At 41.2% G+C, this 16,208-nt stretch overlaps 1 protein-coding gene across 2 annotated transcripts in view; it reads right to left on the bottom strand.

Moving 5' to 3' along the window:
* ZNF217 (zinc finger protein 217) overlaps positions 1-16,208 on the bottom strand; it is a 51,340-nt gene that overhangs the window by 21,555 nt on the left and 13,577 nt on the right. For both annotated transcript variants that reach the window (XM_030212195.1, XM_030212194.1), the window contains exon 2: positions 5,016-6,845. In XM_030212195.1, coding sequence (XP_030068055.1) covers positions 5,016-6,450 — 1,435 coding nt within the window. In that variant the 5' untranslated portion in view covers positions 6,451-6,845. The remainder of the gene's footprint in view (positions 1-5,015; positions 6,846-16,208) is intronic.

Here is a 16,208-nt window from a genome sequence, read left to right as displayed (position 1 = left end):
CCTTGTGACTCTGGGCAAGTCACTTAACCCTCCATTGCCCCACGTAAGCCGCATTGAGCCTGCCATGAGTGGGAAAGCACGGGGTACAAATGTAACAAAAATAAAGAGTAATGGGATTTGATATACCACCTTTCTGTGGGTCAAAGCAGTTTATATTTATTATATGTCTGAGCAACAATGCTCCCAATATATAAGACAAGAGAGGGCCCTGGGAAAAGGGTACCTCCAAACACGAGAGCACAATCTTGTATGACACCATTCTTTTGTCTCGTGTTTGGAGATACCCTTTTCCCAGGGGCCTCTCTTGTCATATATTGGGAGTTCTGCTGGCTCAGCATTGCAGCTCAGACATTTCAGGAGGTTACACTGATCCAGACTCCTGACACAGGCGATCACGTCAGAACACAGCACTGTGTTGAGTCTTTAAAAAGTGTCCTCCATTTAATAAACATTTCATTGTAACTTCAGCACTACTGGGTCCTCTGTTGGAAGCTTCATCTAACACCCTTCTCTATTCCTATACAGAAAAGGAAGGTTTGCAGGTATATGTAAAGTTTTTGCACACTTATTAGACAATAGTTATTGCTTGATAACAAGGCCAGTTATGAACACAAGGAACAGCCGAGGTCTCAAAGAGAAGGTATATTTCAACAGCTCTTAAATCTGACATGAGAACATTTTTCTTGCATGTCAGATTTTACATGTCCAATACAGAAAGATTTATATTTCAAGCAGTCCACAGTGCTTTGCTAGCATGTCAAAAACACAGAGGCGGAAGTGGCTTTAAAATGTTTCATATATTCAACTCAAAATGTAGTTAGGTGGAAAGGAGTGAGGGCTTTGTAGTCCCACCAAAACAAAAAATAAATTTACTTAATGTGCAACACACACACACACACCACTAGATGGTAGTAGTTGCAATATAATGGCCATTGAAGGAGAAAACAGTTTTATCCTGAAACAAGTCCTTTTGAGCGGATGAGCACAAGGAATTCTTGAAAACAATTATTGAACCACGCACAGAAATCAATGTTTACTAGGCTCCATCAGAACTGTAAGCAAAGCATTTCTCCTATTCGGTCCCTTATTCTTTACTTGAATAATTCAATAACCAAAAAGACCAGTGTGCCGGTCATCCATCCAATCAAGAACAAAAAGCATATGCTGGGGGACTCTGATGTGCACATATAAAGAAGGGTCGCAGACAGACCACACACAGCCTATCTAGGCTGCTCAGCTACACTAAGAGCTAGACTCTGTAAATGGCACCTAAGGGTCGGAACTAAAACCACAACCTAACACTAGAGAAACAAGTCACATCCACAACCAAGAAAATGTTTTACTCGATGTGGAAACAAACGGGTGAAACAATTCTTCCCAAGGGAAACATTTTGCAACCTGTTACAATCAATGGTACTAAGTCACATAGACTACTGCAATGGAATCTACGCGGGATGTAAAGAACAAACATTAAAGAAACTTCAGACCGCTCACAACACGGCAGCCAGACTTATCTTCGGAAAAACCCAATTTGATAGCGCAAAACCCCTCCGCGAAAAACCACACTGGCCCAATCAAAGAACATATTACTTTCAAAATCTGCACAACGATTCACAAAATTATCTATGGTGAAGCCCCGGGATACATGACAGAGCTGATTGACCTACCAACTAGAAATACTTCAAAATCATCACGAACGTACCTAAACCTGCACTACCCAAGCTGCAAAGGACTCAAATACAAATCAACTTATGCATCCAGTTTTTCCTACATAAGCACACAATTGTGGAACGCACTCCCAAAAGCCGTGAAAACCACGTACGACCACCTACGCTTCCGGAGAACACTAAAAACTTATTTGTCCAAAAAGGCATACCCTACCAACCCAACACATAAATGCCTGACCGCTGCAACACAACAAAACCAAAATACGGTATGGACACAACACAACTCTTCCGTGTATGTGGCTATACCACAAGAACTTTACCTTATCTCACGTGGCAACACCACATGAACTTTATCTTATCTGTACATTACTCTGTATTTGTCTACACCGGAGTCTGCAATCACATCTCCGGCACTATGTAAGCCACATTGAGCCTGCAAATAGGTGGGAAAATGTGGGATACAAATGTAACAAATAAATAAAACGATGCACGCTAAGAGGCCCTTTTACTAAGCGTCGGTAAAAACAGTCCTACTATAGTTTGGATGCGTGAAATTGGTGCGTATTGGGCCATAATTTTTAACCGCAGCTGGGAAAAAGGCTTTTTTTTTATGGCGTACTAAATGGCAGTGTGCTAAAAATTAAAAGTAGCATGCAGCTACTTACTGCCTGAGCACTTACCGCCACCCTCTGACTTAGCGGTTAGGACTCATGTGCTACTTGTGCAGTAATCAGGCAGTGTGCGAGCCAATGTAGCAGAAATGCTAATTACCGCCAGGAATGCACCCCCCCCCCCCCCCCCCCCCCCGGTAGAAAATAGAAAAATATTTTCTACCCCGGGAAGAAGCTCACACCAACTTTAAAATTACCACCGGGCGCCTGCGCTACCCTGGCGATAGTGTCAATTTGGCGCATGTTAGCCTTTCCACAGCTCAGTGAAAGAGCTCCAAAGCTAGTATTCTGTAAAGGGTGTAACTTTAGGTGCGAGCGTTAACGCCTGCCAAAGGCTGGTATGAATGCTCACACCCAACTGATGCCAGTTAGGTGTGCAAATGCAGGTATTCTATAACATCTTGCCTAATTTCTGGGAATGTCCCTGATCTGCCCATATCCCTCCCATAGTCACACCTCTTTGGAGATGCATATTAGGAAATTTAGGTGCACATGTTATATAATAGGGACTAGGACAGATAGCGCTTAACTCCTAATTACTGCCAATTAAGAGTTGGTCAACACCAATTACTGATTATTATTAGTCCTAACTGGCCAATTACTTTAGACCAGATCCGGAATTTGCACCTAAATTTGGGCGGCCTATATGAAATTTCTGTTAATGCCGAGTTCTAAAAATCCCTTCCCTCAGAGATCCTCTACTTCTCCCATGTGCTCCTGAAATCAAAACACTATCTTCACCTCCATCTCCTTCACTGGAGAATCTGCCACATGTTCGTTACCCGTCATGTAAATACATTATAATTTTACAGAAAAGTTGCCATAGTATTTGAAAACACTACATGCAATGAAATGCTTCATCTCAATTCATAAAGTGGGTTGCAAAAAAAGAAAAAAAAAAAGTCTTAGGGGTTCTTTTACTAAGGTGCGTTGAAAAATGGCCTGCGGTAGTGTAGATGTGTGTTTTGGGTGCATGCAGAATTATTTTTTAAAGTGCACCTTTTTGGGGTTTTTTTTGCCAAAAACAGACATGCGGCAAAATGAAAATTACCGCACGTCCATTTTGGGTCCAAGACCTTGCTGCAAGCCATTGACCTAGCAGTAAGGTCTCACATGCGTCAAATGCCACCTGGCGTACGTAGATGCCACGCGCCAGAAAATTAAAAAAAAAAATTTTCAAACCTGTATAGCAGGTGCGCCAAAACTGAAATTACCTCAATGGCCACGCGGTAAGTCCAATTTGGCACACGTTGGCGCCTACCCGACTTAGTAAGCTGCACTAAGAAACAGGCTATGCACGCTCTTACATAGCCTCTCCCGTCAAAAAGGGCTTTTACGATATGCTTCGTTCTTGGCCTTGAACCAATATATATATATTTTTTTGTTACATTTGTACCCCGCGCTAACATTAGGGCGCAGTCAGTTTTAAAAAAATGAACAAATGGGCAGCGCAGGACCACTTACCACAAGTGCTAAGGCCTCCCATAATTAACCAGTTAGTGCAGCAGTAACATAGATGAAATAGCTGATAAGCGCATCCCATCAAAAAAAAGTTACAAAACAAAATAATTACCACATGCTTAACGCAAACCGATGGCAAAACTAATGCAGAACTCTTTAGCACATCCTGCATTAGGCTATTTTTGTTGCATGAAGCACGGATTAGTGCGTAACACACCTTAGTAAAAGGGACCATTAGATACCTCAAAGTATCAGCACTTCTGCTTTGTCTTTATCACAACATGTCTTAGTCTAATACTTTCACTGAAACAAAAATAAGACACAGATGGCTGTCAGGGGCCCAAACACTAGTCTACATTTGAAGTCCCTTAGAAGAGTAAGCATTTTAAATAGCTCCTTTCCAGAGCCATTTTTCAGTCATGACACACAGAAACCAAGCAGGCGGCTCCCTATCCCTATTCTAACCCCTCAGCTAGTTGGGTTTTCAGGAGATCAACAATGAAATGCGTAGACTGGGGACCATGAATTTCTCATACGTATTTTCCCTGTGGATACAGATCATCAGGTCTGGGTTGGGAAGGTCTGTCAAAGTGGAGGAGTGGCCTAGTGGTTAGGGTGGTGGACTCTGGTCCTGGGGAACGGAGTTCGATTCCCACTTCAGGCACAGGCAGCTCCTTGTGACTCTGGGCAAGTCACTTAACCCTCCATTGCCCCATGTAAGCCGCATTGAGCCTGCCATGAGTGGGAAAGCACAGGGTACAAATGTAACAAAAATAAAATAGATACTATTGGAGATTCTACATGGAATGTTGCTATTCCACTAGCAACATTCCATGTAGAAGGCTGCGCAGGCTTCTGTTTCTGTGAGTCTGTCAGACTCACAGAAGCAGAAGCCTGCGCGGCCACATTGGTGATCTAGAAGGGCCGACTTCTACATGGAACGTTGCTAGTGGAATAGCAACATTCCATGTAGAATCTCAAATAGTAGCAAAAGTGGAGGCCTAGTGGTTAGGGTGGTGGACTTTGGTCTTGAGGAACTGAGTTCAATTCCCACTTCAGGCACAGGCAGCTCCTTGTGACTCTGGGCAAGTCACTTAACCCTCCATTGCCCCATGTAAGCCACATTGAGCCTGCCATGAGTGGGAAAGCGCAGGGTACAAATGTAACAAAAAAAAAAAAAAAAAGAGAGAATACCTGCTTAAAATGAGCTTCCTACCTGAATGAAGATTATCTCCTTGGAGCCCGTCTTCTGATCCATCTTCAGAGCACTCCTCAACTTTGTCCGTCATTCCACTGTCTTCTAGAGGTACAGTTAAATCAGACAAGCTTCTTCTATGCAATTTTCGCTCAACAGTACTGTTGGGAAATTCAGGATCACTCCTCCTGTCTCTTTTATGCACTCTTGAGTGAAGAACCAGCTGGTGGTACGTTCTAAAGGCTTTACCGCACTCCGAACAATGTGTCGGCTTTTCTTTATTTTGTGGTAATTTGAGATCTCCCTCCGTGGAAGTCAATTCACTACTAACGTGTTTGGGCTTTTCTTTCTCCTGTAAGACACTTGTGATTTCTGTACAACTGCTACTTTTGTTTGTTTTAGCTTTTACAGTATTATCCGTGTAACAAACCTGAATACGTTTTTCTGCATTCCAAATTTCGTTTAATTCTTCTTTATCGGAACCAGAATCGTCGTTATCTGTACTTCCATCCTGTCCCGGTTCTTTAACCTGTTCACGACTAATGGCAACTTTGCCTTTAGTAGAAAGTTGCCATGCTTGGTATGTATTGAATGGATCCAGCTCTGTAATCCATTTCCCACATGGTTTTGATTTTTTGACATTCTCCGGCGTCACAGGTCTCAGGTTTAGAAACTGCAAAAATTCTCTCTGAGACAACTTTCCTTCTTTGGCTCCATTAATGACTTTTGGATTATCTCCACTGCAAACCGACTCTTTGGTGTGTATTTTACTGTGCTCCATTAAGCTTTCTTTATTTGCAAATAAAAACCCACAAACCATGCACATTTTGTAAGGAGAAACCAAGTTTCCAGGTATCGGTTCCTGTACGACCTCATTTATGGTTATGGGACTTTCAAAACCTGGCTGATGTTTGTGTTTCGAGCCAGTCTTACCCGTATGTGTTCTCATGTGATTTTTGAGGAACCATGGTTCTTTAAATCTTCGCCCACATATGCTACACCAATAAGTGAAGGAGTGTTTGTGTTTCTTCATATGGATCTCAAGATCTAGAGTCTCACTGAATGTCTCCCCACAAACTTCGCAGCTGAAGTCTTCTACACTGTCCTTTCTATTGACTTCCTGAGAATGAATAGCCACCATTTGGCTTTTATCGAGAGGACTAAGATACTCTGCTTCAACGCGAAGAACAGCAGGTTCACAGAGTGTGGGTCTATGTTGGGTTAAGACATGTTTTCCAAGATCTTCATGGTGCTTGAAGACTTGATCACAAAACATACAGTCCAAAGGAATGCATCCCTCTGCTTGCATTAAAAATTTTTCTGAAATATTTGAATGAGAAATTGTATTTGTACCTTTAATCAGTATAGACGAATCTGTATTTATCATCTGAGCACCAACTGTACTTGCTATACCGTCAAGTCCGTCCATGTACGCTAAAAGGGGTTGAGTTGGCATTTTTTCCTACTGCACGCTTTTCTTGATCTTTGTGAGTTTTAGAAGTTTCAATTTTCTTTTCTGAAAAACTTTACGTTCACAGTAAGGACAAGTGTACAGTTTTTCACCTTTAAGCATGTGATATGCTGGGCTTGGACTCTTGTAGGAAATTCAGAACACAAATATTTGCATTTTCTTCAAGTATGTTCTAATTACTTTTTACAGATAGGAATGGTACACAAGTATTTGTCCCATAGTAATCCAAGGCATATAATTTTTGTTGCCGATATTCAGATTTTCTTCAGATTTGATTTAAAGCTCCACTGAGGACTTAGCCACCTGTGCATCAGCTGTTAAGACATTTCCGATGGACAACATGTAAATCCCAGCAGAGGGCCTGCGGATAACTTTGGCATCTAGAGAAAGATAAAATGAAGTCAGTATAAAAGCAAAAGTGAGCAGGTCTAAGCTGTGAAGGGCAGTAAAATCGAACACCACACTTTAAGTTTAAGATAATCCATTAATAACAATTCAGAATTTATAGTCCACTTTCACCTTACAGATCCAAGCGGATTACAATATAAGAGAACTGGACGTAAGCACGAAGTTACATAATCAAAAACAAACAAAAAAAATTATAAATCAGATTTTTTTAAAGGAATGTTTTGAGATTCTTCCTAAAAATTGTATAAATTGAGGATGTTGCCAAAATATGCAAAACTTCCTTACCTAATCTAGCAGTTTGACATATAAATAGGCTATCCATTAATCTTAATCGCATGTAGAATACATATCCACACAACTCTTAACAGAGTTCTTTCTGGGAAGGCCTTGAGGCCTGTCCCACTCTTACAGCGCCACCCTGAAGAATGCAAATATCTTAGAAATCTGTTCAAATTATTAAAATAATCAGTTAACCATTTAATAGCATTTTCAAAGATGAAAGTTTCATTGACTCCAAGGTTATATCCATCATCACCTGCCGGGTAAAAATTCAAACGATCTGCAAATGAACAAAAAAACAAAAATACCAAATTGTGCTTGAGATTTTGAAAGTCCTCACTGTGTACCTTCACTTTGAACAGGGGGAAATTTAAACCCTAAGCTCTGACAGGAATGAGTGGAGGAAGGAAGTTATTTTCATTGCTTGAGACCGCAGCTACTGGCCAAAACGTACAAACACACAACTGAAGGGTTCCAGAAAAAAAAAAAAAGGGTACTGGTGCATATCACAGTAAAGGTTCAAGTATATGCTATAGGCTAGATATAAAATAGAGGAAAATAATTCCCAGGTAGCAGCCCTGTTTCTGAGTGACCTACAAGTATAAAGGAGCAGAAGGAAACTGATGTGTCACAATAAGGAAGAACGACTCTCAATGACTTTGGCAAACAAATGAACTGAAGGGAGAAGTGAGGCTGTGGCATGCAGTAAAGGCCTTTCCAGGAAGCTCTAACACAGATCTGGTCAGTACTGAGTACAGTCACATCACTCACTTGTGTGGCTATAGCAAACTGCTTGTCTTCAGAGACATGAATATTTATATATACCAGCAATGTTGAATAATTTCCAAGGAGTGGATGCTTTTTTTTTTTTTTTGGGGGGTGGGGGGGGGGGGGTGCTGTGATTTAAAAAATGTAATTAACTGTGATCAGAATTTTTTAAGTGGGCGATTAATATATATTATAGCTGACAGAAACATTAAAAATGAAATTGCATGCAAGTGAAAAATAAACAAAAAGTACTAAACATATATTTTCAAGGCGTTATACAGGGCATATTTATTGCATTTGTATCCCACATTTTCGCAGGCTCAATGTGGCTTATATATTACTGTTAACGGTCTGAACAAATACATGGTGATATTGTAGTAGATAAGGTACATGTATGGTAGGTACAATTGGGGGGGGGGGGGGGGGAACATAGAGAGGGAGGGCGGGTAATGTCCTTGTTATCATTTTTATCAAAAATTTACAGTACAACAGAAAGAAAACCATTTTTTTTAAATAGTTTTTTATGAAATCAGGTCCAGGCAGTTATGCATTCATGAAATGATCACTAGACAGACGTAACGAATAATAAAAACAGCCCTCTTGTGATACGGGAATACAGTAGACCAGCGCTCTAATTCTATAACTTATAGCCTAAATTTAAGCATCATTTGTAGGCTAAGATTAGAGAATACAACATTCGCACGCAAAAGTGCTAGTATTCATGCACCTACACCTAAGTGCATGCAGATCACAAAGGGCCGGATTCAATAAACAGTGCTCAAATGTGAGCAACCAGTGCTATTCTATAAAGGGTGCTCTGGGATGAGCACACTTTATCGAATACCATTCGTCACTGAAGCCAGGTGGAAATCCTGGTGTGCATCTGTGGTATTCTATAATACTATGTGCAATTTTCCAGAATGATCCCTGACCCGCCCATGCCCCTCCCAAGGGAATGCCCTTTTATAGCTGAGTACGGATACACTTAGGCACTATCCTATAAACTGGGCGCCTAAGTGGATTTCCATCTGTTGGAACACCTTGCCACTCTGAAATCTGGGTGCGGAATTAGCACCCAATTTTAGGTGCCGTTTGAAAAATCTTCAGAAAGTGCATAAATCATCTACGGAGAAGCCCCAAGTTACGTGACAGACTTGATCGACTTACCAATTAGAAATGCATCCGAATCAACACGATCTTATCTAAATCTGCACTACCCAAGCTGCAAAGGACTTAAAATACAAAACAATTTACGCATCTAGTTTTTCCTCCATAAGCACACAACTGTGGAACGCATTACCAAAAGCCTTGAAAATGACATATGACCACCTAAACTTCCGTAAATCACTAAAAACCAACCCGTTTCAAAATACATACCCTATTGATCCAACTTAAATGCCTAATCTCTGCAACACAACCAAACTAAAGCACGTAATGGACATAACACAACTCTTCCATTCTCCGATTCCCTAATGTGGCTATGCCACACGAACTTGATCTTACCACAACATCACCCTTTATTTGTTCACACCGGAGCCTGCAAAGGCCTCTCTGGTACTATGTAAGCCACACTGAGCCTGCAAATAGGTGGGAAAATGTGGGATACAAATGTAACAAATAAATGCAAGGAAGCGTGAGCAGAGGAAGGCAATGGATGGGGCATGGACGTGTCAAACATTTACGCGTGTAGATTATACTTGCTAACAATTATATATAGAATAGCTATATTACATGCTGAACTGCAACATTTAGGCATTCTCGTTTACACCTGCTATGAACATGGCATTAAGTGGGTGCACCTAAATGCCAACTTACACTAGTTTTCTATAAAGATACTCAGATTCTATTACAGAATTCATACTCAATGTGCTGCATTTAATACACTTTATACAACTGACCCCCAAAACACCAAACTTTCAGTGCAGCGTTTAAAAATATTGTGCAACTTGCTTATCCATATGAAAATCAACATAATCCCCTGGATTCTATATAACACACCTAGAGATCCGTGCCGAAAGCCAAGTGGATTCTATAATACCACACAAACTAATTAGATTAACAACCTAATCAGCACTGAGACCCAATTAGAATCTACATGCACAACTCGCCAAGCGTATTCTGTAATGCAGTGTGCCTAATTTCTAACCAGAGCAGGTAAAAAGGGGCGTGGTTATGGCATTTGTGGGTGTTCAGAAATTTACGTGCGTAGTTACCGAATATGGCCCAGTGCACCTAAATCTACATACAGGGATTGATGCCAGGTTTTCGTTGGTGTAAATGGACGCACGTAGTTTTAATTATTTTTTTATTTAAAGCATTTATATCACACATTTTCCCCACTGGTTGTAGGCTCAATGTGGCTTACAAAGCAATATCAGGACTACAGTACAATAGTACATTAAAACAATGCAAACAGTAAATTAAAGCTTGACATTATATTAAACAGCAGAGTAGTAAAGAAAATAGATTTAAGTGTTTCTGGATTATTTGAAACCAAAGAAATTGATCTGATTATGTTGCATCTGGAGAATAGACCTTTTTGAATAGGAAGGACTTTAATAATTTTCTAAACTTTAGATAGTTCTGGGTTGATTTAACTAATTTGGGTAAGGCATTCCACAGTCTAGTACCCAAGAAAGGAAAGTTGGAGGCATATGTAGATTTATATTTGAGGCCAAAACAATCCGGATAGTGTAGGTTTAAATAAGATCGGGAGGAATTACATCTGTTTCTGAGTGGTAAATCAACTAAATCTAGCATATATTCTGGAACTATGCCATAGATGATTTTGTGAATCAAGGTGCAGACATATCATATAGGTGCCGATATATCAACTAAGCGTATTCTATAAACTGCGCCGGTTATAAAATACACTTAGTCAGCACCGATTTCAGTGCCGGTTTAGGCGCCATTTATAGAATCACCCCCAATATGTGCATTTGGGAAGTACCACTGCTGAATATACATATCCATATAAAATACATAAAAACTGGTATAGAAGTTATATAGTGTGCAAAAAATTTAGGCGGCTCTGGTGTCAAACTGGATGTTTCAATTACTCCTTAAGTGATCAGAATCCGACACAGCCTCTATATGGCATTAAAGATTTTTCTACAACCTTTAATGCACAATTTCTATTTCCAGATTCAAAATAAAATAGTCAATATAGAGGGTGGAAAGTTTGGACACACACTGAGCGACTCATTTTACTACTTCTTTCATTAGAAATCAATGCTTCCAAACGTTTCTCATAGCCAGCTCAGTTCTTGTATTAAATAAAATATTCTTAGGTGTCCTTGCATGCACTACATGTTGAGATATTGCTACAGATTTCCAGTAATATTCAAGTCTGGGAACTGAAGGCCATTCTAAAACCTTCAGCTCTCTTTCCTATAAATACAGTACTTCATGGTTTATTCTGATGTTATGGATTGTTGTCTCATTGAAACATCCCAATCTTTTCTCAATTTCAGACTGTGCAACGTTATAGCTTCTAGGATATGTTAATACTACTTAGTTGAATCAATACTTCCTCCACCTATACAATATTTCCTGCGAGTACCACAACCTCAAGGCATAAAATAAACCCAAGACTACAGGCCCTCTTTACTAAGCCACACTATAGCTACACTAACTTTTTAGCGCACGCTACAACATTAGCCTAAGCTAATGCTAGAGAAACCCATAGGAATATATGGGCGTCTCTAGCATTAGCGCGCGCCAAAATGTTAGCGCATCTACATCGCGGCTTAGTAAACATGGCCCTTAAGCTGACCCCTAGTGATAAGGCTATTTTGAACCCGGAATCAGCATGGCTCCTTCCTTCCTTACCCTAGATTCATTATGGTAAGCACGGAGGTAGTGGGAGTAGCTACTTTTTCCATCCCTCTCTCTACCTACACACCTTTAAGATATGACCCAGTGCTCCTGGGGAGCATATGTTAGCAGCCCGATACATCCAGAGAAAATCATAATGCTTTTTTTTTTTTTATATTTTATAAACCGCTCAAGCTAATTAGAACTATCCAGGTGGAATACAACAATTAACTACCCACCTTGTCTCCCTCTCTCCTACACTCTACAATCCTAAAACAGCAAAAATTAAAACTCACTAAAACTATTGTTCTATCTTCTTTGGTATTACCGAAATAGTTATTAAATCTCTATTAACTCACCTCACCATATCCTAAGGGCCCTGTTTATTAAGATACGTTAGCGTTTTTAACGTGCGCACGTTAACCGTGTAGGCGCCTATAGGGATAATAACGTAGGTGTGTGCATGGTTAACGTGTGTTGAAGACGTTAAAACACCTATAACGCGACTTAGTAATTAGGGTCCTAAATGTTTTATTGTTCAAATCATGTACATCTCCAACCTTGTTCCAAGGGTTACCACAAGTTCCATTCACCTTAGTAACCATGTCCCCTAAATAAGATTTCAAAAAAAAAAAAAAAAAAAAATTTTTCTTTTGAGGAAAATGCAATGTTGCACAAAGACAGCATATTCTCAAAGTCATTCAAGAGGCTTTTAAATCATTAGGCAAGTCACACATTTCTTTGATTTCCTAGATACCTTCAACTTTACTTATCTTTCAAAACAGCTTTAGTTAATATTCTTCAAGAAAATGCACTCGAGAAAGTCTTATCTGAGCTACCTGTTGCACGTTAAGTAGAAGCAGAAGAAACTTTTTCATTTAAGAGTTATTGCAAAACATGTTTTATGCAACCCAAAAAAAGTAAACATTTTATGCTTGATGAACCAGCTTCTCTCATTCTCAGTGTGCAAGCTGGGGGATGGGGAAAATCTATTGAATTGGATCCTTAAGGCTTGGATTTCTCGGCCTTTAAATTTTATTTTCACAAAACAGTAAGATGATCACATTTGTATTTTAGTAGTATAAAACAAAAGGACTGATCTTCAAAAAAAAACAAACATTTGCTTACTAGCATAAGACTTCCTTTTAAATGCAAAAAACTGTTTTACATTTTCTTCAGTTTCCCAGGTTACTTTGACCTCACTAGGTTGTACTTGCCTACCAGCAAACTATTCAAGTTTTCATTGTTATGCTTTACCTAAGCATGCTAAGTCATTATGTTTCATTTATATGGGGATTGGTTGAAATATGCATTTGTCAATCTTCAAAACAAAGAATATATTCACATTTTTGATGGCTCACCACAGTGTACAGTATTTGCTAACAATTTCCCATTACTGTTCCATGAAGGATAAACCCATTAAGACCATGAGAAGAATACGTTTAAATAATCAGAAAACTATGATACACCCTATTTTTAATTCAACAATGAATACAAATGTGATCTCGAGCTTATACTAGAAGGTTAAGCAAAGACCTAATAGGAGGAAAAAAAATATATATCAACACACAGCTATACCATGGTGTTCAGATTTAAGCTGTTTCAATCACCTAAATTTCTGCTCACAAACAGCAAGTTTACATTACAAGCAAGTGTGTGAAATGCAATATATCATCAGCCACAGCAACATACAACCCTGAAAGCAAATATACGGGAAAATTAGGTTCTTACCTTGGTAATTTTCTTTCCTTTAGTCATAGCAGATGAAGCCATTACGTATGGGTTGTGTCCATCAACCACCAGGGGGAGATAGAGAGCACTCAACTTTTCACAGTGCCTCATGGCCAGCCAGCTCCACTGCCTCTTCAGTATTTGAAGCTTCCAAAGCAGTACGGCAAACCGCAATGGGAATAACATGAACTTTCCTCACAGCGAACGATGGCCCCTTAACAAGGGCATGAACTCAAAAGGAGGGAATGAACACATCCTCCTGGAGGGAATAAACTCGTCGTCCTTATTGTATAACTGGAGGGGATACACGCAACCTCCTGGAGGGAATGGACTCATCCTCCTATAAGTGAACATGAATCCTGAAGACTGTTTTCCAACTTTCTCCAAAAGGAAGGAACTTCAGGAAACAAGAACAGAACCTGAAACAGATTCACAGCATACAATCATACAGGGAGGGCTCATGGCTTCATCTGCTATGACTAAAGGAAAGAAAATTACCAAGGTAAGAACCTAATTTTCCCTTCCTTGTCATCAAGCAGATGAAGCCATTACGTATGGGATGTAACAAAGCAATCCCTATATAGGGTGGGAACAGGTCACACCATGCGCTAGCACTTGTGCTCCAAAACGCGCATCCCTCCTAGCAGCCACATCCAGCCTGTAATGTCGGGCAAAAGAGAGCTTAGAAGCCCATGTTGCTGCACTGCATATCTCTTGACGAGAGAGTGCTCCAATTTCAGCCCAAGAGGAAGAAATCGCTCTGGTAGAATGCGCCTTAAAGGCTACAGGCGGAGACCGGCCGGCAAACAGATAAGCTAAAAAGATAGTTTCTTTGAGCTAGCGGGCAATAATGGCTTTAGACGCTGGAGACCCTCCGCGAGGACCTGATAGCAAAACAAACAGATGATCATAGATCCTGAAAGAGATAGTAACTCGCAGATACTGCAGCAGAGTCCTGCGCACATCCAACAGGTGCAACTGCCCAAAAGATTCTGGAAACTCCTCCTTATCAAAGGTCACTACTCCATCCTCATCCTCCTTGACCTATCCACCGCCTTTGATACTGTTAACCATAATCTACTTCTTGACACACTATCTTCGCTTGGGTTCCAGAGCTCTGTCCTCTCCTGGTTCTCCTCTTCTCTCTCCAACCGCACCTTCAGAGTTCACTCTCATGGCTCTTCCTCCACTCCCATCCCGCTCTCTGTTGGGGTTCCTCAAGGATCTATCCTTGGGCCCCTTCTTTTTTCAATCTACACCTCTTTCCTGGGCTCACTGATCTCCTCTCATGGTTTCCAATATCATCTTTATGCCGATGACACTCAGCTTTATCTCTCCACACCAGACATCACTGCAGAAACCCAGGCCAAAGTATCGGCCTGCTTATCTGACATCGCTGCCTGGATGTCCAACCACCACCTGAAACTGAACATGGCCAAGACTGAGCTCATTGTTTTCCCACCTAAACCCACTTCTCTCCCTCCACTCTCTATCTCAGTCGACGGCACCCTCATCCTTCCCGTCTCATCTGCCCGCAACCTTGGAGTCATCTTCGACTCCTCCCTCTCTGCCCATATCCAGCAGACAGCCAAGACCTGCCGCTTCGGTCTCTACAACATCAACAAAATTCGCCCCTTCCTCTCTGAACACACCACCCGTACTCTTATCCACGCTCTCTGAACACACCACCCGTACTCTTATCCACGCTCTCATGTCCTCTCGCCTTGACTACTGCAATCTGCTCCTCACTGCCTCCCACTAAACCATCTATCCCCCTTCAATCCGTTCAGAACTCAGCTGCGCATCTCATCTTCAGCCAAAACCGTTATGCGCACATCACCCCCCTCCTCAAGTCTCTTCACTGGCTTCCGATCAGACACCGCATACAATTCAAGCTCCTCCTACTAACCTACAAATGCTCTCAATCTGCAGCCCCTCACTACCTCTCCACCCTCATCTCCCCGTACGCCCCTACCCGTAACCTCCGATCACAAGGCAAATCACTCCTCTCGGTACCCTTCTCCACCACCACCAATTCCAGGCTCCACCCTTTCTGCCTCGCCTCACCCTATGCCTGGAATAGACTCCCTGTGCCCATACGCCAAGCACCCTCATTGTCCATCTTCAAATCTCTACTCAAAACCCACCTCTTCAATGTCGCTTTCGGAACCTAACATTGTACCTAGTAACCTAGACTGTTCCAACTATTGATTGTCTACTCCAATTACTGCTTGTCTGCTCTCCTTGTCCGTCTTGTCCTCTAGATTGTAAGCTCCTTTGAGCAGGGACCGTCATTCTTTGTTTATTGTACAGCGCTGCGTAACCCTAGTAGCACTCTATAAATGTCAAATAGTAGTAGTAGAGGGCAAGAAAATAGGCTGGTTTAGGTGAAACGCTGAAACCACCTTAGGCATGAAGGAAGGCACGGTCCGAACCGTGACCCCGGACTCTTGAGAATTGCAGAAATGGGTCTCTACAGGACAGCGCCTGGAGCTCTGACACCCGTCTCACCGAAGTAATGGCCACAAGAACCCATAAGTACCACTTTCATTCTAGATATTACGAGGAAAAGCTCCCAACAAGACAAGGCCTGCAACTCAGAGATCCTTCTAGCTACAAAGGACACCAAGGTAAGATGCTTCCACCAAAGCTGAGTACCATGTTCAAATCCCATGGCTGTACAACAATCTGCAAGAGTGGCATGAAAAGCTTCATACATCTCAAGAATCTCACCGCATCAG

Source organism: Microcaecilia unicolor, chromosome 8 (genome assembly GCF_901765095.1).
Source record: "Microcaecilia unicolor chromosome 8, aMicUni1.1, whole genome shotgun sequence".
Lineage (NCBI taxonomy): Eukaryota > Metazoa > Chordata > Amphibia > Gymnophiona > Siphonopidae > Microcaecilia > Microcaecilia unicolor.
The sequence above is the reverse complement of the archived record's forward strand: the minus strand, read 5'-3'. Positions and strand labels throughout refer to the sequence as shown.